The sequence below is a fragment of the Nematolebias whitei genome, chromosome 16, assembly GCF_014905685.2.
Source record: "Nematolebias whitei isolate Nwh7 chromosome 16, NemWhi1, whole genome shotgun sequence".
Taxonomy (NCBI): domain Eukaryota; kingdom Metazoa; phylum Chordata; class Actinopteri; order Cyprinodontiformes; family Rivulidae; genus Nematolebias; species Nematolebias whitei.
In genome coordinates, this window is record NC_056513.1 from 41,663,746 (window position 1) to 41,690,754 (window position 27,009).

General features: G+C 41.8%; 2 protein-coding genes across 2 annotated transcripts in view; both read left to right on the forward strand.

The window, feature by feature from the left end:
• Nucleotides 1-379: 379 nt before the first annotated feature.
• Nucleotides 380-1,805, forward strand: pgap4 (post-GPI attachment to proteins GalNAc transferase 4). Its single transcript, XM_037690612.1, has one exon. It carries the CDS (start codon nt 392-394, stop codon nt 1,580-1,582), a length of 1,191 nt encoding a protein of 396 aa, XP_037546540.1. The 5' UTR covers nt 380-391; the 3' UTR covers nt 1,583-1,805.
• An 8,113-nt stretch (nt 1,806-9,918) lies between these two features.
• Nucleotides 9,919-27,009, forward strand: part of tpcn3 (two pore segment channel 3) — a 69,786-nt gene continuing 52,695 nt past the window's right edge. Inside the window, exons 1-2 of the mRNA XM_037689904.1 lie at nt 9,919-10,226; nt 26,233-26,315. Of these exons, the coding sequence (XP_037545832.1) occupies nt 10,140-10,226; nt 26,233-26,315 (170 nt within the window). The 5' untranslated portion in view covers nt 9,919-10,139. The remainder of the gene's footprint in view (nt 10,227-26,232; nt 26,316-27,009) is intronic.

Consider the following 27,009-nt stretch of genomic DNA (forward strand, 5'->3'; position numbering starts at 1 on the left):
ATTTTTAACTTTTGAAGTCATCCCAGTTTGACGTGGCTTCCTGACTTTAGAAGCTTGAAGCGGCTCGGATCGACCTTTTAAACCGTATAATCTTTGTTTCTCGTGACATGGTCAACTATGTGGTTATTATGCTGAACAGCTGATTACTAAGTAAAACAACTTGTCTCTTTCTACAGACTCCAGAGCAACAAGCTGCTTCTCTGCTTCAGGACGAAGACTTTGTGCCAACAGCTGACTGTTTGTTCCAGAGCTATCAGGTTACACCAAACTTCTCCCATTTCCTTGTTGTTGGAGCCTCAAAGCAAACGGCTGTAAATGTGTAGCTAACACGGCTGACTGGACCTCAAAGTGTTTGTTGTTGGTTGCCAGGTTCCTCTCGGGTCTTTCATCAATGCCTCAATGGAAAGCCTTCGTCAGTCAGCGTCTACGATGGTCCAGCCCTCTCACTCAGGCCCTCACCCTGTCTGTCATCACGTTCTGCGTCGTCCTTCCTTTGTGCTGCCATCGCCTGCTGTACTCCTACTACTTCGGGAAGTCCATGTACCTGGATGCAAAGAGCGAGAGCGCCCTGAAGGAGAGCCTTGAGCGAGGTCAGGATGCTCTGCGCTTCTGGCAGAACCGCTCCGCCTCGGCGTCCTTCAGATTCAGTGACGTTGCCCAGCATCCTGAGCTGCTGGTTACCGTGGTGACAGCCAGGCGGTACGACGGGCAGGACTTCCACTACCTGCTCCAGGTGATGCGGCGGCTGAGCAGCATTGTGCGGAGCTGTGGGGAGCGGCGATGCGCCGAGGTGCTACTCTGTGACGTGGAAAGCAATCCTTTGGAGAACCCAGACGCCAAGCTGCTGGAACCCCACTTTAAGGTGGTCCGGCCCGCAACTCAAGAGCGGCAGAACAACTGGGGGCAGATCAACACCTTCGAGAGGGAGAAGCGAGATTACGTCTTCTGTCTTCGCAAGGGATTGGAGCTGGTTCAGCCCAAAAACATGGTCGTTCTGGAGGATGATGCTCTGCCAAGAGAGGACTTCTTCTCGGTTGTTAAGGACCTGCTGGCTCGTCGTTTTGCTCTCCACACTCTTTACATCAAGCTGTACCACCCTGAAAGGCTGCAGCGCTACTGGAATCCCGAGCCGTACCGTATCCTGGAGTGGATTGGGCTCGGGCTGTTCGCAGCAACGATGCTCCTCCTTACCTTCTCTTACTGGAATCCCTGCTCCTTCTCCTTCAGGCCGTCAGTCAGCCACCTCCTCTTCTTCACTCTTTATTTCATGGCTGCTGCAGAGCTGATGGGCAGGCACTATCTTCTGGAGGCCCGGAGAATCTCCCCACAGCTTTACGCCGTCTCCCCGGCCACCGAGTGTTGCACCCCAGCCATGCTTTTTCCTGGCAAAGCATCTCTTAGGGTGGCGGAATATCTGGATGGTTCATTCTGCTACAAAGGCAACGCAAAAGACATTGTTCTGTACCAGATGGCCAGGACTACTCCTGGAGAACGGTCCCACAGTGTGGAGCCCAACCTGGTCACCCACATCGGAGCCTATTCCTCAGTTAGACCCAACCGATCCAGGCCCAGACTCCTCTGACACGAGGAACGCTTGTTTGCAGGCCAGGTTTGTGTCTTTCAGTTAGTCAGAAACTGTAAAACCACAGGAACTGGTTTACGTCTGATGTCCCATGCTGTCAAAGATCATGAATGTCAAACACTTGTTGCAACATGATGCTCTTCACTGGACAGTATCAGGGTTGCTCCTCAAATTATTGTGCTGGCATGAAGTGACTTCTACTCTTGACACTCCCAAAAAATCAAAGCCACACTGTCTGAGCTGCTTTTAGTGTCGGACCAGCACTAACTTCAGACCATGGTGCTGAACTGCGTTGATCGTTAACTTTGTCAATGTTTGGCCGAGAGGTGACGTCACTTCTTAACTTCCAATCTGATCGTGTCTGCATGTCCAATGACCTTCTTTTCAAAACGACAGACTCTTTAAATATTTTGTAAGTTAGAAAACAATCTACATATATTTTTAATGTTCGAACCTGAAGAGCTCATCAGAACCAGGTTTAGTCTAACAAGAAATTATCCAATTAGTGAGTCGTTGCGTTGCACTTTTTTCTTCCAGAAATCAGCCTTTAAACACCAACCTGAGGCTACTTTCAAATCACACACAAAACAAGAGGAATAACTTAAAATACTGAAGGTAGAAATGTCAGCGGCTTCGGATGTTATCAGTCCATTAAATGGACGTTATTAGTTTTTAATCATCCCCATAGGTAGCGTTCAGACTGTTCCCTCCTACCTCCTCGTAGGTTTCAAGTTATGTTTTTATGGTTGATAATGTGTCGCGGCTCGCATGTAAAACAGGAAGTGTATTTTAGTTACCCTTTTCCTAAACCTGACCCAGACCACTGACCCTAAACTTAACCCTCTGACCCTTGAGCCTTAACTTAACCACGTGCCTGTATTATCAGTGATACTAACGTACCTTTAAAACCTACTAGGAGGTAGAGGAGGGGCAGTCTGAACGCTACCTATGGGGATGATAACAACTAATAACAGACATTTAATGGATGATAGCGTCCGAAGCGGGTGCAAATGTACAATCACGTTCTAAAAACAAGAGTAGTACAGTATGTTATATTAATTTCTAAACTCTAATTCACATGAAACGAGCTCAGTTTGACTTTTTCCTACCAAACGTTTGATGTTTTGTTTGCTAACAGAATGAAGATAAGGTTTTATCTTTTACGTTAACTAAAAAACAAATCAATGAGATTAGGCAGCTTCTATGAGCTGTCCTGTGACGAGAGGAAAATCTGTTTTATTTGATTAAACGAGTAGAGGTTTTCAGTTTACGTTCCACACATAAAGCCTTCGTGACATCAGCTGTTCAGAAAGGAAAAACCTGAACGTTGTTGGTAAACGTGTCAAAGTGCAGACATGAACGGGCTGCAGACCGTCCACTGCCCTCCTCTTACAAAAGTAGCATTTTGAATGTCCCACTGCCAGAAACTCGTCCCACTTTAACAAAACGATGCACTGGAAGGCAGCGTGACCTCTGACCTCTTTGTATCGCAGAACGTGCCTTGGATGTATCAACCTGTTTTTTGTCTTCGTCACAGTATAAGACGCATGTTTGAGTTTGTTTGAGTGCGTTTGATTTTGTATATAAGAAATGAAGAGTGACATTAAATAGATCAGTCTAATGATTGAATCAGGTTCAAACCCTGAGCTCTCTGCTACACTATGGAGATTTTAAACTGAAACGTTTTCTTCATTTATAATAAAAACATCTTCCACAGCTCTAATAAAAAGACTGAAATGATGGAGGTCAAAGTCAGAAATCATCCATATCCACAGCGTGTGTTGTTAGCGTGGAGAAATATTCTTTCCCCAAACCATCGTAACTTCTCGTTTCTTTCTTCTCTGCGTTTTTTCAATTTCCTCTCAGTAACTGATCGTTTTCGCAGACAATCCATGTGTATGACAAGATGACGATAAACTGGAACAGATGAAGATAAGCCAGTAAAAAAAACTTAACAAACAAAAAAAACATTATCTTTGTTTGGCCTGTGTGGAACAGGCTCGGGTGTCTGATTCTGAAAAGCTCTGTCTCCTGTTGAGTCCTCCATCCATCCATCCATCCATCCATCCATCCATCTGCATGTTCTGGAATCGGGTCGTGGGTTTCAGCAGCTTGAGCAGGGAGGTCCAGACATCTCCTCCCACAGCCATCTCTTCTAGCTCTTCTGGGGGAAATCCAAGGCGTTCCCAGACCAACACAGACATCTTGTCTCTACTGTGTCCCGGGTCTTCCTGGCTGTCTCTTTCCAGTTGGACCTGTCTGGACAAACTCACAGTGAGGCGTCCAGGAGGCTTCCTGTTACCAGGTGTCTGAACCAGCTCCACCAGCTTCTGTTATCAGCTGCTCACGACTAAACAAGAACAACAGCTAAAGTAGACTGCTTTATGTAAGATCTACACTATTAAGTTAACAATTTTAAGCTTTGGTGAAATTATAAAAAATATATATATATACTGTATCCCCCCCACCCACACACACACACACACACACACATACATAGTACTTAATACCCAGATTGTCTTAACTGAACAGAGCAACAACACAACCACCAGGAGGGACAGACTGGACCCTGGAGAGCACGGACAGCTGTTAATAAGGTGGCTTGGTTCTTATTGAGGGTTCGAATGTGGTCAGTCTCTTAGAGGGGAAGAGGTTTCTGTACCACTTTCCAACAAGGCTCCCCTCATAGCTGCTAATAAATAGTTTATAGGGACCTAAAAAAGTTAAGTCTGGTCCTCTGGATGTTCGAAAAACGAAAACAAAAGAAAACCAACAAAGTCCATGCTCAGTAATCCAGGTATACAAATCCAACATCATCCAGTGATGAAGTCTTCTGGATCGAAGGTGAAACGTTTCAGCACAACAAAATAAACTGTCCAGATGACCTGACTGAAAAATGTTGGAAAAGAAAAAGTAGATATGTTGCATTATTCATCCGAAAGACTTCCTCAGTCTGAGGTGCTGTATTCAGCTCAGTCTTATAAATAGCACCTTCTCAGAGTGGATCAACCAGTTTTGCTGCTGACAGTTTTTGTTTTTGAACGTTCTGAAGACTTAACTTTTTTAGATTTTTATACCTGGATTATTGAGCATGCATCAGGAATTTATAGAGACATTATTAATTCCTCTATAAACACTTTATAAATCATTAATAACTGCTTGTTAAGCATTAATTAAGGGTCACAGAGACAAAACTGACCAATTTCTTGCCAAATAGTGAGCCAAATCTGCCACATGTTTCATCTAGAGATGTTATAATGAACATTTCAAACTACCTTGTGAGCACAATAAGCATTTGTAAACCTATTTTTTAAGATATATTAGTTGTAGATACTTATAATGCAGTGATAAATTACAATAATATATGCTAAATAAATCGTTTTACAAATGTTTATTGTGCTTACAAGGTAGTAGCTTAGTCTGAAATGTTTAATATACACTGCTTGGCCCCAAAAAACAGTTGCCACCAAAAAAAGGTCGCACACTAATATTTCGTTGGTCCGCCTTTAGTTTTGATGACATCATGCATTCACTGTGTCATTGTTTCAATGTCACAAGATCTGTTTCATCCAGTGCTGCATTCAGTTTTCACCAACATCTTTCATTGATGACTCGACACTCGTCATGATGGGTGCATCACTTCACCTGCCTCTCTTCTTACTCTGATGCACCATCACTCTGGAACAGGGTCAGTCTGGACTCATCAGACCACATGACCTTCTTCCATTGCTCCAGAGTCCAATCTTTATGCTCCCTAGCAAATTGAAGCCTTTTTCCCAGTTAGTCTCACTGGTTAGTGGTTTTCTTAAGGCTAAACAGCTGTTCAGTCCCAATCCCTGGAGTTCCTTCACATTGTGCGTGTGGAAATGTTCTTACTTTCACTATTAAACAGCCCTGAGTGCTGCTGTTGTTTTTCTTCCGTTTGATTTCACCAAACGTTTCAGTGATCGCCGATCATGATCATTCAGGATTTTCATTTCTTCCTCGAAGACGATGGGTCCCCACTATCCTTCCAGTTTTTAATAATGCGTTGGACAGTTCTTAACTCAATTTTTAGTAGTTTCTACAATCTCCTTAGATGTTCTCTCTGCTTGATGCCAATGATTTGACCCTTCTCAAACAGACCGACATCTTTCCCACGACCACAACATGGTTGTTTAAGAAATGAGAAGCAGCTCATTGCACCAGTTGGGGTTAAATAACTTGTTGCAGCTGAAAGATAATCGTCCATGCAGTAATTATCCAACAGGAGGCTCGTATCTGTTTGTTTAGTTAAATCAAGTTGGCAACTTTTTAATTTTTGTCCAGGCAGCGTATATTTCTCCAAACTGAGGGCATTCAAAGTTCTGTCTACAACAGGTAAGACACTAGTTACCCACAATCTTTTGTTTTCCAGAACTCCACTTCAAAAGATCTGATCTATCCCTTAAAGACTGACCGTGAACTCATTCAACCGTTTTTACAAATTAAAATCTGCAACATAATGTGCAGTTTAACATGGAACAGGTTTTCATACCTGAAGTTATGCTCCATATGAACACCTGATCTTTTTCCATGGGTGTGCTGGTGTTCACAGAGGCGCACGCCAACAAGTCTCTCTTTATTTTTTGGTCTAATATTTTACAGATGTTGGGTCAATCACAAGTTATTCTATGAGAAATATAAAAATGCAGAGCATTTTAAAATGTCTGTTTTTGTCCTCTTTTTATTGTGTGTAAACTGCAGCAGTTTGTCATGAAGACGTAACTCAAGCTTTTGTTTTGAAAGACTAGAACTGCAGCAAATCACATAAAGTTTCATTTTTATTTACCGTACTGTGTTTTTGTGACGTCTTCTTGTTTTTGCTTCACCTCATATTGTTGCTTCGTTTTGTTTTTAACTCGGCTAAAGTTGAGGATTAAAAGTTGAATAGTTGAGGCGTGGTGGTGCAGAGGTTAGAGAAAGTAGGCCTGTGAATGGAAGATCGCTGGTTCAACTCCCCAGACCAACTACATCAAAATGTGGGTGGGAAAGGTGAAACACCCACGCCTGCCTCCGCTCTGAGCCCTTGAGCAAGGCCGACCCCCACCATCCGCCCCATAGCAGCAGCTCTCTGCTCCACACAGAGGGCTGTGGCAGCTCGGTGTCTGGTTGAGTCAGGAAGAACATCTGGTGTAAAAACAATTGTCAAGTCTTCATCGTTCTCTGTGGCGACTCCTGAAGAAGAGCATCTGAAAGAAGATGGAACTAGAGAACAGTGTTTTGTTTTTAGATATCTGGTTTATATTTCCTGATGACTGACAGTTACGTTGTTTGATTTATTAATTTTAAATGAGCTTTGGAAGATGTTTGAGGGGTTTGTTCCAGCAGACCAAGCTGTTCTTTTGACAGGAATGAAAGAGAAAATTGTTCGGTCCCTATACAAGCGGTGCGACAGTTTGTTCGCAGTAGTAAGTCGGACCCCGTCAGGGCGGGAGTTGGACTCCATCAGGGCTGCCTGTTGTCACAGATTCTGTTCATCACTTTCATGAACAGAATTTCTCGGTGCAGCCAGGAAGTGGAGGGTTTCCAGTTCAGTGGCCTCAGGATTCCATCCCTGCTGTTTGCAGATGATGTGTTCCTGTCGGCGTCATCGTGCCGTGATCTTCAGCTCTCACTGGAGCGGTTCGCAGCCGAGTGTGAAGCGGCTGGGATGAGAATCACCTCCAAATCTGAGGCCATGGTCCTCAGTCGGAAAAGGGTGGATTGTTCTCTTCAGGTCGAGGTTCTGCCTCAAGTGGAGGAGTTCAACTATCTCGGGGTTTTGTTCATGTGTGAGGGAAGAATGGAACGTGAGATTGACGGATTGGTGCAGTGTCTGCAGTATTGTGGACTCTGTGTCGGTCCGTTGTGGTGAAGAGAGAGCTGAGCTGTAAGGCAAAGCTCTCTGTTTACTGGTCGGTCTATGTTCCTCCCCTCACCTGTGGTCATGAGCTCTGGGTAGTGACTGAAAGAATGAGATCGTGGATACAGGGGGTTGAAATGAGTTTCCTCTGCAGGGTAGCTGGACTCTCCCTTAGAGACGGGGTGAGAAGTTCAGTTATCAGGAGACTCAGAGTAGAACCGCTGCTCCTCCACATGGAGAGGAGCCAGTTGAGGTGTTTCAAACATCTGGTAAGGATGCTCCCTGGGCGCCTCCCTATAGGTGCTTCGGGCATGTCCGACTGGGAGACCCCGGGGGAGACCCAGGACACGCTGGAGAGACGATGTCAGGTTGGTCTGGGAACACCCTGGAAGAGCTGGAAGAAGCTGTGGAAAGATGTCTGGACCTCTCTGCTCAAGATGCTGCCCCCGAGACCGACTTCAGAACAAGAGGAAGATGATGGATGGATGGATGGATGATGATGGATGGATGAAAAAACTTTAGATTTGGTGAAATCTGAAAGCACGACTGATTTTTCTTAAATTTAAATAAAAACAAAAAATATGTTTTCTGTTCGTTTCTTAGCTGAATCACCATTTTTACTCTGAGACTGTTTCATGTTTATACGTTTAAAAAAATAAATCAGTGAGATTTGTGGTTCTGGTGTTATTTTTTTAATGCACTTAACACAATGAAAGCTGTGAAATAAGCAAAGCTTTATTTGCACTTTCTTACCTGAAAGTTCTTGAATGCTATTTGATATTTCTTTGTATTCGGGTGTCGACTTTGTGTGAAACACCATAAACAGTGAGCTGAAGCTGAGCAGGTTCAGCCGCTCTGCTCCTGCAGCCAGATGTTTTAAAACAACATACTTTGAAATAACCATGAGTAAAACCTGAAACATGTCAGTGATGACCGTAAACAAGACAATCAGGTCCACAACTTTAAATGATCCGACAAGATGGAGCAGCAGTGACGTGCACACTTTACTGAGAATAAAACAGGTCTTTAAAAAAAACAAGTTTTTAATGCCCTTTTGAGAAAACAAGTCTGATGCGTTTACTGAGAATAACATCTAATCTCCAGAACCTAAAACACTTCCTGCTTTGCTGTCGGACTTCCTGTTGGAGCAGACAGGAACTTTCCTCTGCTCAGTCAGAACAATAGGTTCTCCTTGATCAGACAAAAGAATTAAAATATATGTATATATAAAATATATAAATGCCTTTTAGTACAGCATGGCATCAACAATAAAAACTCAACTGTTGTTAATGTTGTGAAAACAAAACGTCCATAGTTGGTTTATTTAATTGATGTAAACTTTGAGTCACTTTTCACTTCCTGTTTAACAAAATCTAACTATTTAAACTATTTTATCATCTCTGACGTCAGAAGATGGCACAGCTGAAATGAAAGGCCAGAAATCAGCAGATGTAAAGAGACAACTTGATGGACGCTTACGAAAAACTATTTTTTAAATCAGGTATTTTATAAGAATTGTTTTAAAAACAGGATCTATAAGCCCAGTTCACTGTCAGCAAACACAGCAGTGACTTTGTTGAAAGCGTGTCCATCGTTCAGGCTGTGCCCAGGACCTCTTTTACTTCATCATATTTTGGAAGAATAAAAACAACTCAGATCATTTGTTTTAACTTTGGATTCTAGATGGCGCACGTGCACCTCAGCAGAAAAAGCAAGTTGTGAAAAAGGCACTGGTGAAGTTTTCTGTGAACTTGATCATCACTGAAACAGTTACTTCCAACAGGAACAACAAACAACAGAGGAATGTTTACACAACTTTAAAAACTCAATTTGTAAAATAAGCATGTATCGTTTGTTGCTTTAAAATTTTACCTTGGATGTTTTAAGTAAATGTTAATTTCATTTTAATATTGAGTTGATTTATATCTTGTCAGTCTGTGCATGAACAACTAGACACAAAATTCAAACAAGCATAACTTTAAAGAATGGCAGTAATTATTAATCATGGTGTAATAAAAGTAAAACTTCTTAAATATTTCTAAACTACAGAGCCCGGGAGTGGCTCAGTACTAAACAAACTAACAATAAAACAAAACAACGACGTCACATTTATAATAGAAATAAAAACAATAGCATAATTGCTTTTTAAATGCTTTATTTGTTTGAGCATCTTCGTTTCCTGTCATGCGGCTGCTGTAAATCACGTGACACCCGATGCTGCATTTACGTTCTCAAATTAACCTCGGAAAATAAACCATAGTTCCACAAACTGATTGAATGCAAAGCGATTCGAAGGCAACATGTAGTTGATCCAATTTCAAAAGTCATTTAAGTAGAACAATGATTACATGTTCTGTTTTTATTCTTTTTGCCTGTTAGGAATGATTAGTTTGACAGATTTTCTGTTTAAAAGGCGGACACGTCGTTTTGTTTTGCAGTCAGTGAACGCAGCGCAGGTCTCGTTCTCGGCGCAGATCACAGACAGCTGGATGGATGTCGGCAGCAGAGAGGACATCTGATGTGGAGCCCAGAAGATGGACGCGCTGTAGAAGAAAAAAGTTGGATTGATTACACGTTCTGTGTCTTGTTCCACCTTCTGTGGGCCGTAGAAGCGTCGCCTGGAAGTTTGGAAACTGCTTTGAGAAGAGTTCCTGAAGTTCAGTGGAAGACTTTGACACAACGTTGTGGAGAAAAATGGAGCCAGAGAAGAGGCAGGACATCCCCGGAGCGTCCGCAAGGAAGGGACTCCCGAACGGAGGGAATTCAGCAAAAAGCAAAGAGGTGAGGGAGAGGACGCACAGCTGACACATGACAGCTGTAAACAGCTGGACTCTTGTCCCTTCGGCCCATAAAAGTCAGACCAGAACTCATATTTCTTTAATACAACATTTTCTAGGATAAGCTGCTAAAGTTTTAATGTACAAACTATAAGAAGTGCAGAAAACCGCCATCAAAAGAAGTCCAAGCTGCTGCCACTGGCTCATTTGGGTCGCCATGGCAACCACACAGGTGGTCTGTCACTCCCTGACTTTTTCCTAATAGGACACAAACAGACTAGAAATTAAAGGCCTAACATCCATTAGTGAGGCTTCCCGCCTTTCTGATAAAAGTTTCAACTACACACCTTCTGATGAGAAACAGCAGTTCCAACCATCTGCTCAGATGTTTGAGTCTGCAGAGAATGTGTTGAGGATGAAGCTCAGCAGCTCCCACACCAAACCTGTGCCCAGTCCAGGCTCGACGCACCGGATCGTTGCCCGTTTTGTCTTGGCTGTGGTTCAGGTGTGATCACTTCAAAAGGTGTCAGTTCATCTGTGAGCTTTACTATGATTTGTTCAGTGGTGGATGAGATATTTTGCTAACAGACAAACAGGGTTGACTAACTCAAACCAGCCGGTCAAAGCAGATGGTCTCTTGTCCTGAGCCTGGTTCTGCTGGAGGTTTCTTCCTGTTAAAAGGGAGTTTTTCTTTCCACTGTCTCCACTGTGCTTGCTCAGGATGGGAGACTGCAGCGAAGCCAAGATTCAACTTGTCTGCTGGATTCCTTAGATAGAGAACTTTACTAATTGGCTTTTATGTGAATGTTCCTGTAAAGTCCCTGAGACAACTTTGTTGTGATTTGGAGCTATATGAATAAACTGGATTGAATTGAATTGGCAGGTAATGTCAAAGATGTCGCTCAGGTTGTTTCACTTGAAACATGCGTTTGAATCACACCAAAGTTGTGCTCATAAAACTGGACGTGTTACGAGCGTTTGTCGTTTGCTGTGGCAGCCATCTTATCTGGATTTGGATCCTGCGGTTTGTTTTTTGCAAGTTTTATTAAAACCTGTCGACTGGTTCATGAGATATTTTGCTAACAAAAAAAAAAACTAGCCATACTTACAGATATGGCCGAACACTCAGTCAATACATTTTATTAGAATAAAACCTTCACTGTGTGAGTCAGAGGCGTTTTTGAAGTCACATCAGTTTTTGTGTCTGTTTTATTTTTTTTCGATGATGTCGACTTTATTTATGAAGCACATTTGCTCTGTTACCAAAGTGCTTAATAATAAGATAAATGAGAGTAAAATTAATGGATAAAATAACACTAATGACAGAAGTAAATAGTAAATTTAAAGCATTAAAGACAAAACACATAAAAATACAAAATCAACTGTAAATTTCAGAGCAAACATTCATCCATTATCTTTACCCACTTATTTAATTTGGTGTTGCAGTGCCCATGTCCAGCAGTCACTGTGTGAGAGGCGGGGGACAGCCTGGACATGGTCTCCAGTCCATCACAGGGACACATGGAGACAAACGAGACAAACAACCATTCACTCTCTCACCTCGAGACAATTTAGAGTTACCAGTCAGTCTAACCTGCATGTTTCTGGTCTGTGGGAGGAAACTGGAGAAAACCCACAGAGAGAACATGCAAACAGATGTTTTTAACAGAGGTTTGAACACAGGAAGTAAAGTGGCCTGTCCATGTCTTAATTTGTAAACTGACTGATGCCGGAACAGCGGGCAGGCGTGGGGGGTGGGGGTGGGGGGGGGATGTTTGTGGGTCCTCTCACAGAAAAATTTGAACAGAGATGCCATTTCCTGCATTTTGGTGTATTTTAACGGGTTGTTATACATCAACATTTACCTACATTTGTAAACACTTAAAACAATTACTATTTTAGAGAAGAACAGCAGGTTGTGTGTGAATTAGAGCAACTCCGACTGTGTCAGGTGTCCTCCCCCCCCCTCACTTCACGGTTCTGAGCTGAACTCAGTCCTCCTGATCCAGTCTCGTGGCACCGTTTGAAGCACCTGAAGGCTTCAATTCTCAGTTGTCCAGCTAAGGACCATCCATCCATCCATCCATCCATCCATCCATCCATCCATCCATCCATCCATCCATCCATCCATCCATCCATCCATCCATCCATCCATCCATCCATCCATCCATCCATCCATTTTTAATTAAAGTAAAGTGGACTGTTGAGCATGCATCAGGATAAACTGGAGTGGTTTTATTTTTTACATTTTATCGCCGTTGTTATTTGGACAAATTAGCGCCGTATTTTTGAAACGTGACGTATAATGTGAATAACATCAAACATTTCTCTCTTTTAGTATTTTTAATTGATTTTTTACAGTAAGCTTTTTTTTTATTTATTATGTCTGAAATGTAGCAGGAGTTCAGACACCTGCCGATGTTGTGCGTGCTAGAGCTGTCTGGAGACGTTTCTGTGCGTAACGTGCACTGTCCACGACGTGCACGGTCTACAGGGCATTTATTTATTCTGTTGAATAAATGATCGTTTCTGTTTCGGGGTCTGAGAGGAGGAGAGGGGGTTTTTCAGTGCGTAGCCCTGATGAGTAGGGACAATATTTGAAGAGGAGGAGACAAGGACTCTGCACAGAACCTCTGTGCGTGATGTAACCATCTGTCCCTCCGTCCTCACCCCTCCCGCCTAGAGGCTCCTCTCCTGCTGAGGCTGCAACATCCACAGACTGGGTCCACCGGGCTGAGGGCAACGTCTCCTCTCGCTGTATTTTTAATAATCAAAATAAAAATCTGCAATGACCTTGAACTTTTAGGGGCAGAGTTGCCAGATCCGAACAAAGAGTTGCCGGAACAGAACGGGTCAAAATGAGAGAGTTCACGGATCTTGTTCCGGCAGGATCCGGCTCAAATTAACCACCGGGGGCAGGCTGTTCCAGAGTTTTGGGCCCACGACTGAAAAAGCCCGATCTCTGAGCTTCAATCGTGTTTTTGGAACAACCAAAAGCTGCTGATGAGATGATTTCAGGGCCAGAGAGGGAACGTACAGTTCCGATAGTTCAGAGAAATAAAGTGGTGTGAGGCCATTTAGGAACTTTATCTATTCTAGTACGGACAGAGAGCCAGTGAAGGGAGGACAGAACTGGACTAATGTGCTCAAAGCTGTGAGTTCCAGTTAAGAGCCAAGCTGCAGCAGTTTGGACGAGCTGGAGACGTGAAAAGAGACTTGACTGACCCCAGTGTGTTACAGTAGTCAAGTCGGGTATAAAGGCAAGCTTTTCAGAAGATATGTTAAAACTGTCCTTTTGTTTTCCAGTAACGCAGAGAAAATTCTGAACTTTGGTCCAAGCGAAGTCCATGAGAGTTTGGATGTGCGACTCTGCACGAAAACCACGTTTTCTTGAAACGCACTGAGTGAGAGGAAACAAAACTGCCTGTTTAGATGTATAAACTGTACAACGTGTCAAGTTAGGGCCAAGAAAAGTTTGTTTGTAGAAACGTTGACAAGTTGAAACAGTTCTAAAGTTAATGTGACATTTAGAGTTAAATGTTACTTGATCAAATCTGGAAAAAATAAATTCACAAAACTTCAACTTACTGAGTAAAAACTATTAAAATTAATGCCTGATTAGTCTTTTAAAGTCCAAACATCTGTGACTCGTTTAAACTTTGATGTTTCTTGCTGCCTACATCGGAGTTACGGCGTTGCAGAAAACGCTGGGTTTTGTCGCTCAAATAGCTGAAATCCTATTGTCGTCTGTGGAAGGAGTTTTAGATTGGTTTTGTAAATTCTGTTCATGTCATACGATGTACCACTATATAAAAAAAATCACAGCTCAATTCAATCCAGTTTATTTATATAGCACTATATCACAACAAAGTTGTCTCAGGGACTTTACAGGAACATTCACATAAAAGACAATTAGTAAAGTTCTCTATCTAAGGAATCCAGCAGACAAGTTGAATCTTGGCTTAATTGCAGTCTCCCATCCTGAGCAAGCACAGTGGCAACAGTGGAAAGAAAAACTCTCTTTTAACAGGAAGAAACCTCCAGCAGAACCAGACTCAGGACAAGCGGCCATCTGCTTTGACCGGCTGGTTGAGAGGACAGGAAGGAGAGACAGACGAACACAGAATGGTAGGTCCAGGTCCAGGTCCAGGTCCAGGTCCAGGTGTATCTGAAAGACAAAATAACACGTTAAGGATAGAAAAAACAATTACAAATACAAAACAGGTTGAGTAGAGTAAGTGAAGACAGTAGCAGAGTGAAAGTTGTGGTCAGTTTGTCCTCCAGCAGTCTAAGCCTATAGCAGCATAACTAAGGGACAGCTCAGGAAACCCAAGCCGACCCTAACTATAGGATTTATATAAACAACAAAAAAAGTAAAGTCTTAATCCCAGTCTTAAAACTGGACAATGTGTCAGCCTCACGGACAGAAACTGGATGTTGGTTCCACAAGAGAGGAGCCTGATAACTGAAAGATCTTCCTCCCATTCTGCTTTTGGAAACTCTAGGAACCACAAGTAAACCTGCAGTCTGAGAGCGAAGTGCTCTGTTAGGAAAATATGGAACAATAAGATCTGGAATATAAGATGGAGCCAGGTTGTTGAGAGCTTTGTAGATTAGAAGTAAGATTTTGAATTCTATTCTGGATTTGACAGGGAGCCAATGGAGAGAAACTAAAACTGGAGAAATATGATCTCTCCCAGTAACTCCAGTTAAGACTCTGGCAGCAGCATTTTGGATCAACTGAAGACGTTTTAAAGAAGTATTTGGACACCCAGATAATAAACCATTGCAATAGTCCAGTCTAGACGTGACAAATGAATGGACCAGTTTTTCTGCATCATTTTTAGATCAGATGTTTCTAATGTTAGTGATATTACGCAGGTGGAAGAAGGAGGTTCTAGTAACGTTTTTAATGTGGGGGATAAAAGACATGTTCTGATCAAAAATAACACCAAGATTTTTAACATTTGAGCTGGAGGACAGATTAATGCATCTAAGGAGGGAGAAAGACTGAAAAAATAATTCCTAAGGTGCTCACGTCCAAAAACCAAAACCTCAGTTTTGTCTGTGTTCAAAAAGAGAAAATTAAGGGTCATCCAGGTTTTTACGTCTTTAAGACATGCTTGTAGTCTAAGTAGCTGACTGGATTCATTGAGTTTAATGGACAAATAAATATAATTGTGTGTCGTCAGCATAACAATCAAAATGTATGTATTAGGGGGAGTGGTGGCGCAGAGGTTAGAGAGGTGGGCCTGTGATCCGAAGATCGCCGGTTCACGCCTCGGCCCCGACAACATCAAAATTTTGGGTGGGGTAGGTGAAACACCCACACTTGCCCCCACCCTCATTCGCCCCACCCTGGGCCCATGAGCAAGGCCCTTAACCCCCACCATGTGCTCCCTAAACAGGTCTCTCTTGAAAATGAGTTCTCGTGGCTCAATGAGACTACCTGTATAAATAAAGGCTAAATGGAAAAAAAAATAAAAATCCCATGCTGTTTAATAATTGAAGCATATTCAAAGTGAAGAGTATTGATCCAAGCATTGATCCCTGAGGAACTCCATAACTAACTTTGGTGTATCATGAAGAGTCATTATTTATATTTACAAACCGGAATCTATCAGATAGATATGATTTAAACCATTTTAGAGCCGTTCCTGTAATCCCAATATCATATCAAGCCTCTGTAGTAAAATATTGTGATCAACTGTATCAAATGCAGCACTGAGGTCTAACAGGACGAGTATAGACACAAGTCCATTGTCTGAGGCCATTAGAATATCATTAGTTACTGTCAGTAGTACGGGCAGCACGGTGGCGCAACTGGTAGAGCTGCTGCCTCTCAGTGAGCAGGTCCCTGGTTCAAACCCTGGTCCAGGGGCTTTCTGGGTGGAGTTTGCATGTTCTCTCCGTGCATGCGTGGGTTTTCTCCGGGTGCTCCGGTTTCCTCCCACAGACCAAAAACATGCATGTTAGGCTGATTGGTAACTCTAAATTGTCCCTAGGTGTGAGTGAGAGAGTGAATGGTTGTTTGTCTCGTTTGTCTCTATGTGTCCCTGTGATGGACTTGCGACCCGTCCAGGGTGTACCCCGCCCCTCGCACAGTGATTGCTGGACATGGGCACCAGCGACCCCCGTGACCCAAAATGGAATAAACGGGTAAAGATAATGGATGGATGGATGGATGGATGGACTTTCACTAGTGCTGTTTCTGTGCTATGATGAGCTCTAAACCCTGACTGAAACTCTTCAAGTCAGTTCAGTTTATTTCTGTAGCTCCAAGTCACAACAGAAGTTGTCTCAGAGCACTGAACAGAAACATTCACATACGTGATTAAAAAAAAACAATCGGTAAAGTTCTCTAAGGAAGCAGCAGACTGTGTTGAATCTTACTTTGTTGCAGTCTTCCATCCTGAGCAAGCACGAAGGAGACAGCGACAAGGAAAAACTCCCTTTAACAGGAAGAAACCTCCAGCAGAACCTGGCTCAGGACACGTGGCCATCTGCTTCGACCGGCTAGGTCTAAGAGGACAGGAAGGAGAGACTAACAAACCCAGAATGCCATGTCCTGTTGTATTTTCCATAGCATGAAAGACAAAAAAACTCATTTTAAGATAGGAGTAAGTACAAATACAAACAGCTGGAGCAAGTAAAGACTGCAGCAGGGTGAGGAAAAGTGGTCAGTTTGTCCTCCAGCAATCTAAGCCTATAGCAGCATAACTAAGGGATAGCTCAGGAAACCAAAGTTGTCCCAAACTATAGGATTTATCCAAATAAGGGCCCCAATTTCCTTAATTTTGGGTGATCTGCGATTGGCCAATACTTACACGAGAAACCAATTTTACAGATTTTTTTTGTAGTTTTAACAACAGTTGTCTGTATTTCAGCGCACTACCTCATGGCCAGTTAAAACAAGTTAGTATTTTTTCTAGGATATTGTTCAATGGTATGTTTTTCAATAAAATAAGATTGGAAATTTGAAGGTGCATTGTGACTTTATAACATCTGACAGTGTTGCTTATAAAACATAATCGTACCGGCCAAAATCAGAATCAGCAGGCCAGGCTTTTTAGAGATCGGTGATCGGCCAGAAAACTGCGATCGGTGCACCCCTAATAAAAAAGGGAAGACTTGAACCAACAAGTAGACAATGTGTCAGCCTTACGGACATAAACTAGAAGTTGGCTCCACAAGAAAGGAGCCTGGTAACTGAAAGATCTTCCTTCCGTTCTGCTTTTGGAAACTCTAGGAACTGCAAGTAAGCCAGCAGTCTGAGAACGAAGTGCTCTGTTAGGAAAGTAGCACACTGATTTATTTTGTATAAGTTTTTCCAATTGAAGAATGGGACTAAAATGGGAAAATTCCCAGTTGAATAGTAAGGAGGCTGTTTCAGGGCTTATTCATTGACTCCCACATTTAAAGAAGTTAAAAATCACAAAACCGGAAAAGAAAAACATTCTTCCAAGTTGCTGTTTTTTTATGATATCAATCAACCTTTATTTAGACAGGTAAATCCCATTGAGCCTCGAGGACTCATTTACAAGAGATATTCACACACTTGACAGTATATTCTCACTGCCACTGTCCCAAACGGCTTCATAAAGTCATCACAGAGTTATTTTCAGTTAATTGGTTTGTTAATGGTTGACTCAAGGAATTTCCTGTTTTTGTAACATTTCACATAAATCAACTGTGTTGTGCTGAGGCCGTGTTTCTTTAAAAACTATATTCTATGAACCTGCTGCTTTAGTAAAATCTTATCAGACTTTCAGAAAGAACAGGAGCTAACCTCCCTCTACCCGCCTGCTAATTATTCTTTGATGGACTGGTTGCTGAAAAATGGTATGAGCAATAAAATGACACACTCCCACTTCCTTTAGCACCATACAAGTATACAGAAGTAAAATCTAAACTGTACACTCTGTAAGCTACACTCTTATGTAAAAAAAACATAAAATGTACATGTAGCGGCTAAAATCCTATATTTTAGGCTACTGGTTGCTGTTGTTCCTGGTAGGCTTTGGTTTTACGTGCGCTCAATCAAGATTCACTATGCAGATCTTCATTTTGACTTATAAATCATAAAATCATTTATTTCCCTCACAATGTCCATTTACATTGCCATTCCATTTAGAAAACAATAAATCTGCCTTGACTCTAAACTAAGCACAGTAGAAAACTGTTTGCCCCTTCTCATTAGCAACACCTGAACAGAATCACACCTGCCCTTAAGAAACCAGCTTCTTCTGCTGACATATTCAGTACACACAATGAAATACACCCTCTAGTGGATAAACACAGAAAAACAAGATAAATGGCTCCTACACGCCAGCCCCTAATTGCGTGTGGCAGAAGACCTAGCAATTATCAAACTTAAATTAAAGGAGCCATAAGTTACTATATATCCATAGACAAAATATACATAAGAGGCAAATCAGGTTTACATGTTCATCATCCTACCAGCAATCTAGTTTGTCAGTTTGCAGCTTCACACAACAAACAAATTTTTGTTACAGGTCTTTCAATAACATTTGTTTTTGTTTGAAGATGAACCACATGTACCAGACCCCTTTTATCTGGAAAAGTTTTAATAACTTTCCTTAGCATCCAAGACCCCCAGGGTGTTGTGGAGTCCATAACCACAACAACATCTCCAGGCATGAAACACCTTTTCCTTTTTATCCATTTTTGTCGTTCCTGTAAAATGGTAAATACTCTCGAATCCAACGTAAAGGAGATCCGAGATGTATTGAATTTGTTTCCACCTTCTTTTAGCATATCCACTGTTAATGGCAGTAGTCATGAAGTTTGTGTACTCCTTATGAAAACTTGTGTTCTTTTTGAATTTCCTTTTCAAACCAAGGATGCGCTGCAGAGTGATGGAAATGTTGTTTGGCATAAAGGTTTCTTCCTTTCTGAAAGGCAACTTCAATTTATAATGTCCATTCTCTAGCTGTGCAGAGTGTTCCACTATGTCTATGAATTTTTGTTCCTCTCTTGACATTTCCTCTTGCTCTGTAAATGATTTCTCAGTGAAGTCATAGTTGTACTGGCTGATTAAAAGCTCCTCAGTCCGGTCGACTGTAGTTCTGTTGACATGAACTGAGAGGTAGCCACTTTCACCATCCCTGTGACCTTCTGCTGAACCATTTATAACCCATCCTAGCAAGCTTCTGATTGCATAGGGCCCCTCACCCCGACTGTTAACCACCTCCCAAGGTTCCATCAATTTAGATGCATTTGTGCCAACTAGTAGATCTACTCCAGCATGTATGCGAGGAAAGTTGATGTCCTTTAAGTAAGACCATTTTGACAGCTCCTCCTCGCTGATGATGTTGTCTGTGGAGACTGGCATTTCCCTTTGAGTAAACACGATGGGAAGCTGATAGAAATGTTTACCACTTAATTCTGAAATCTCTAGCCCTTTAATGATGGAGGTTGTCACTGTTTTACTATGACCCATGGTGCGGAGATGAATCTGAGCCTTACGCCCTTGAATGCGCTGGTAAGTAGACAGTAAGAAGTTTTTCAGAGCAGAATGTCTCTGTGCTTCCTGGATCCAGAAAGGCATAAGTTTTAATGACCTTAGTTCCATTTGAACTCTTCACTTGTACAGGCAAGATGGGAAGAATACCCTTATGGTGGCCAGCCCCTGTATGACCACAAGTAGTGGTCATACAGTCATACGGTCATACACTTACTTCTTGGTCTGCTGCCTTCATACATCTCCTCCTACATGTCTCTGCGTGAGTGCAGCTACGGAGTGCGCTCTCAGGACATTATTACCTGCAGTGTTCCCTCAGTGAGGACTGAACTAGGCAAAAGGGCCTTCTCCTACTCCGCTCCTGTTTCCTGGAATATCTTACAAAAAGATTTGAAGCTCTCGACCTTGACCTCTCTAAGTGGCTTTAAGAATCTGTTGGACTCCTGGAAGGGACCAATGCAGACATGTTCCTGTTTTTAGTTTTATACATTTGTCTCGGAATCTAGCAGTTTTTTTGGTTTTGTTACCTTTTTCCTTTTAGCCATCCTATTTGTTAAAAAAAAAACAAAAAAAAAACTGTAGTATGAGTTTTTATAACTGCTTATTGTTGTTGCTGTTGTCCATTGTTGTCATCTTTCTTTGTTGAAATCAGGTCTCTCTTGTAAATGAGTCCTCGAGGCTCAATGGGATTTACCTGTATAAATAAAGGTTGATTGAAATAGAGGAGGTTTTACAGTGTTTTGATGCCTGATCAAACTCGTTCTGATGAGCCTTTTCCTTCTGTCCAATGTGCAAAATACTGGGATGCTTTGGGCTGCAGTGTTTGCAAGTGATGTGCTTAACACAACTCTCAACCCTTTTCACCTGTTGGCTGACTGGAGTCCTGGTTGGGTTTCCAAACAGTCAGCCAACAGGTGAAAAGGAGGAACCCAGACCCAGACCAGTGGTCATTCCATATGTTGAGGGAGTATCAGAGAAACTGAGACGTTTATTAACCCTAATAAACCCTAACCCTAATAACCCCAAAATACATTACGGCAAAGACTGGTTCATCCCAAAGATCCAGTCCCCCGGCACAAACAGAGTAATGTTGTGTATGCTGTTCAGTGTCAGGAGGGTGATCAGTCTTACATCGGGGAAACAAAACAGCCACTGGCCAAAAGGATGGCCCAGCACAGAAGATCAACATCATCAGGCCAGGACTCTGCGGTCTACAATCATCTCCAGGCCAGCGGTCACTCTTTCAGGGATGAAGATGTTCACATCCTGGACAGAGAGGAACGATGGTTTGAGAGAGGAGTAAAGGAGGCCATCTTTGTGAAAAGAAATCGTCCATCATTAAACAGGGGTGGAGGCCTCCGGGTTCAACTGTCCCCCTCTTACAATGCTGTGATTGCTAGTATCACTCAGCCCTCTGTGAACAGTAAACAGCCATTGTTAGGCTGATGGTCCTTCTTGAGCATGTGATCAGCTGGTTTTGGTTGTCAGCAGCAAAACTGGTTGATCCACTCTGAGAAGGTGCTATTTAAGAGACTGAGCTGAAAACACCTCAGACTGAGGAAGTCTCTCGGATGAGAGACTAAACGTTTCTATATTTTTTTGTTGATTTGCTTTGATTTGGTTTTTTTGAATGTCCAGAGGACCAGATTTAACTTTTTTAGATTTTTTTACCTGGATTATTGAGCATGCATCAGGACATTTATGAGTAGCAGCAACAAATTCATGAACACTCAACATTTTAGCTTGAAACCATACATCATGCTTCTGTGCTTCATCGACAGGCAATAAAACCAACAAAACCTTGTGTACATTGCACGTTTCTTCAGACAAACCCAAAAATCTTTTAAATTCTTCCTTAATGTCTTTTACACACTTTGTCGTTTTTTAACACAGTAATGGTTTGTCTTAATTTTGTAAGCTTATTTAACTTAGTTTTCCTTTCTTCTTCTAAATTATTTATTTTCATCAACAAAGCTTTGGCTGTTAATTTCACCTTTCTTTTTTCAGTCTCCTTCTGAGCCTTTTCCTTTCCACCCACAGTCATTTTGACCCCGCTGATCCACATCAGTTTGTTCCTTTTCTGCCATAATGGCTGCAAGTTTTGTTTATAGAGAGCTCTCTCTTTTTTATTTTTATTTTTAAAGCAGTCCCGAGCCTGCTACCAATGCATTGGATTTGAAAATGAACCTTTGTGCGCACACATAATTATAATGGCCATTCAAAGACATCAGCGCTGACTCGCATACCCCAATGGTGCGTTGGCCGACTTTGATGCTCTGCGTCCAGATGTTCGCTGCAAGGAATTTTAGTGGCTCCAATAGCTCGATCCATGCAGCTCCATTCACAACGCCTGGGTACCTGCTCACCCCTTTGCACTTCTGGTTCCAATGCCAGGTGTCCCAGTCGCTTGTGTGTGGTTCCAATTCCAACACCAGCTGATGTCTGGTTCCCCTGCACTCTTGTGGCACCGATTCCAACTCCTTATTCCCCTTTGTTGTCGTCTTCCTTTTACCCGGCGGCTCCAATAGCCTCCTCCGGTGTGGGGTTTACTTCACCACTTTGTTGAAACAGTGCAGCAGGATTGGGGGATCTTCTTCCAAATGAGGCAGTTTTCTACCTAATTGTAGAAGCTAAAATCCTATATTTTAGGCTACTGGTTGCTGTTGTTCCTGGTAGGCTTTGGTTTTACGTGCTCTCAATCAAGATTCACTATTGCAGATCTTCATTTAGACTTATAAATCATAAATCATTTATTTTCCTCACAATGTCCATTACATTCCATCCCCTACATTGCCATTCCATTTAGAAAACAAATAAATTTGCCTTGACTCTAAACTAAGTACAGTAGAAAACTGTTTGCCCCTTCTCATTAGCAACACCTGAACAGAGTCACACCTGCCCTTAAGTAATCACCTTCTCCTGCTAACATATTCAGTACACAAAATGAAATACACCCTCTAGTGGAGATAAACACAGAAAAACAAGATAAATGGCTCCTACAAGAAATTTAAACTGAGAGAATGTATCATTTTAAGGGAAAAATCTGTTGTTTCCAAATTTCACTGCGTCAACAAATCTCAAAAAAGTTGGGACAAGTCCATTTTTACCACTGTGTGGCATCCCCCCTTCTTCTTACAACACTCAACAGACGTCTGGGGACAGAGGAGACCAGTTTCTCAAGTTTAGAAATAGGAATGCTCTCCCATTCATGTCTAATACAGGCCTCTAACTGTTCAATCGTCTTGGGCCTTCTTTGTCGCACCTTCCTCTTTATGATGCACCAAATGTTCTCTATAGGTGAAAGATCTGGACTGCAGGCTGGCCATGTCAGTACCTGGATCCTTCTCCTACGTAGCCATGATATTGTGATTGCTGCAGAATGTGGTCTGGCATTATCGTGTTGAAAAATGCAGGGTCTTCCCTGAAAGAGATGACGTCTAGATGGGAGCATATGTTCTAGAATCTGAACATAGTTCTCTGCATTAATGGTGCCTTTCCAGACATGCAAGCTGCCCATGCCACAAGCGCTCATGCAACCCCATACCATCAGTGATGCAGGCTTCTGAACGGAGCGTTGATAACAACTTGGGCTATCCTTGTCCTCTCTGGTCCGGATGACATGGCGTCCCAGTGTTCCATAAAGAACTTCAAATTGTGACTCATCTGACCACAGAACAGTCTTCCATTTTGCCACACTCCATTTTAAATGACCCCTGGCCCAGTGCAAACGTCTGAGCTTGTGGAGCTTGCTTAGAAATGGCTTCCTCTTTGCACTGTAGAGTTTCAGCTGGCAACGGCGGATGGCACGGTGGATTGTGTTCACTGACAATGCTTTCTGGAAGTATCCCTGAGCCCATTCTGTTATTTCCTTGACAGTGGCATTCCTGTTTGAGGTGCAGTGACGTTTAAGGGCCCGGAGATCACGAGCATCCAGTAGAGTTTTACGGCCTTGACCCTTACGCACAGCGATTGTTCCAGATTCTCTGAATCTTTTGATGATGTTATGCACGGTTGATGATAACTTAAAAGTCTTTGCTATTTTACGCTGGGTAACACCATTCTGGTATTGCTGCACTATCTTTCTGCGCAACAATGGTGGAATTGGTGATCCTCTTACCATCTTGGCTTCTGAGAGACACTGACACTCTGAGAGGCTCTTCTTATACCCAATCATGTTGTCAGTTGACCTAATTAGTGTTAACTGGTCTTCCAGCTGTTCATTATATGCTCAATTTCCTTTTTCCAGCCACTTATTGCTACTTGTCCCAACTTTTTTTGGGATTTGTTGACACTGTGAAATTTTGAATCAACATATTTTTCCTTCAAAATGTTACATTTACTCAGATTAAACTTTTGATCTGTCATCTATGTTATATTACGAATAAAATATTGACATTTGCCATCTCCACATCATTGCATTCAGTTTTTATTCACAATTTGTTTAGTGTCCCAACTTTTTTGGAATCTGGTTTGTAGTTGAAAACTGTACGTAGGTGGTGTTCAAGTGTAAAATCAGAGCTGTCAAATTTAATCGTTACTCTTTTTTAGTTGAAAACTGTGCCAGTGGCGTTAAAGTCTTCTCTTCGAGAGCTAAGTAGCAAAGCTATAAGCTAACTACAGCCGGCTTGCCGTAGTGTTACTGTATTCGGACGCATGCACAAAACGCTGTGTTCCGTCAAAAGTTTGTTTGGTTTTTTCCGTCAAAAGTTGAAGTAAGCATTGGTCAGCTTTAGAGAAACCTGCTCTCTGATCTGTGAAAAGAACACTGTGTTGTGTGATTTTACTATGAGACCCTCTGGTCAAAGCCACAGTCATTTTGCGTCAGCTCTCCTTAAAGTGGAAGGAGGCACCAAAGAGAGGGTTGGAGGGTGAATTGTTTCAGTGTAAAATGCTGCTCTGCTGCTGTTCATTTCTTAAGTGAGAAAACTGGAAACTGTTAAGATTTAATATCCTGATACATGCTCAATAATCCAGGTAGAAAAATCCAAAAAAGTTCAATCTGGTCCTCTGGACATTCAACATTTTGGACATCTGGACATTTTGAATGTACAGAGGACCAGATTGAACTTTTTTGGATGTTAAGAGTTAACAACATATTCATTTGTTTAAAACATATGGCTAAAACTACATTTGATATCTTTTGCACTGTTTTGCACTACAATTAAGAAGCCTAATACTTGATTTTTTAATTATTTTAAAACTCTCTGGACCTAGTAGTGGAATTTTCTTAATTCAAAATATATGACAGCAAAAGAACACCCTATGCTTTTTTTAACATTTATTCCTATTGCAAGTTTTATACCAAAAACATTGCAATATATATCGTTATCGCCACCCTTCACAATACATATCGTGATATGAATTTTATGCCATATTGCACATTCCTAATAAATATATATATATTGTAACGCGTTTTAAATCCTTCCCACACTCTTGCAATATTCTAAACAATGTTTCTATACTAAACGCTCTAAAAGAGAACAGAATATCATGATTTCAGCTGAGCTCCCTTCCTCCTCTCAGCCATGCTGCACACAGCCACCTGCAAGCGTTCTTGGTTATATCCGATTCCCCGCTCTGCACGGAGAAACTGCTGATCAGCAGCAGCATGAAGCTTATCCTGCAGTATGGGCTGCACAAAGGCAGGAGGATGCCTTTTCTGCAGCTCTGGGCTGCACAAATGTGCAGCAGGTGCTAAATCATTTAAAACAATTCATTTAAAATAAAAATTCCATGCCAATCATAAGACTCATCCATCAGTCAGCCAATAGTGTGTCATGTCCACTCTTATTTTGAAAAACCATGATAGAGCATGTCCCTGATAAACGAACCGTGAAGTAACAAGGGACTACTGTATTTAAAAAAAAAAAAGTCTTTTATATCGTGAGTTATTTTGATAGAATTGCCGATGTCCAATATTTAACTTTATTGCTAATATTGCCCGATACCATGCAGATAATATTGTGCATCCCTAGTAGCAGTAATCCTAAATGGGATAAAGAGACACAAGTCTTTGTTCAATGATGTTAAATCGGTTCAATGATTCGTAAGATATTTTACTAACAGACAGGGTTGCTGCTAACAGTTAACACCATTTTGCCCAACATATAGTGCAGTGTAATCAGAGGATGTGTTGTGAAGGACTCGACTGCAACTTTATCACTGTGTCATTACGGTATTTGCGCATTTGACTGAGACACATTAAATATTTCTTAAGATCAGTTGGATTTGGTGGCCATTTTGAATTGTGTTGGATTGGATATTTTGCTAACAGAATTAATCCAAAATGGGTCATGGAAAAAATGTAAACCGCAATATAATTTTAGTGCTCATAATATGTGTTGGGCATCAGTCTCCACTACTACATCAAACTTTAGGTCAGTCTTTGACAGATTTGACAGTAATAAGCCTTTAGATTTTTTTTAAGGTTAGTTGGCTATGACGGCCATTTTGAATCAGATTCATTCTATCAAACCAAACATCAACAAGCAGCCAACATTTTTAAGTATTGGTTTGTGTGTTTCAGGATTTTGACCTGGCTGCTGTTTATGTCTCCGACGCCTTGTACAACAGAAACATCTACTTTGACTCCTCCCCTCAGGCTGTCAGGTGAGACTTTCATTGTCTGTTTGGTTATAATCCTCACATAAAACGTGGCCCAAAAATGTCCGCACTCCTGGAGTAGAACGTTCTTAAAGTGGTTTTTATTGTGAGCAGAAACATATTTAAAAAGTAAAACAACCAATAATTTTACTTAGAGGCTGAAAATTCTAACGTTGTGAATGCCTCAAAAATTGTAATTAAGGGCATCTTTTTAAAATCCAGGTGTGGTTTGTGACATTTTTCCTGGCGTTCGTTTTTTTTCTCCTAGCTGAAGTTTGATGATGCGCACAAGTCTGTGTCTGTACGCCAAATGATGATGCTCTGCACGCAGAAGCCCACGCATGGTGGAGCGTACCCATTGCCTTGTTCAGTTCACCATTAAAACAGTGTTGAATTTTAGAGAGAAAAGACCTAGGGAGGTCTGGGTGTGGTGGGAGCATGTGGGTTGATGAGGCATCAGCCTTGGCATCTTCCCTTGTTACAGTGAATTAGTCACATGCAAACTAGAGCCCGACCAATATGGAAATTTTGGCTATCACTAATACCGATGTAGGGAGGGGAAGGCTAATGTCGATAACTGATATAATAGCTGACATTTTTTTTAGCTTTGTCCTCCTCCAAGAATCTAAGTGAACATCTACTTTTAAACCTGTTTTAACACTTGAAGTCTTGAAACTGTCTTCCTAACGTGCGTTCACAT

What these genes read in the sequence shown, in the direction of transcription:
- pgap4 (XM_037690612.1), top strand. Translation starts at nt 392, where the DNA reads ATGCCTCAATGGAAAGCCTTCGTCAGTCAGCGTCTACGATGGTCCAGC.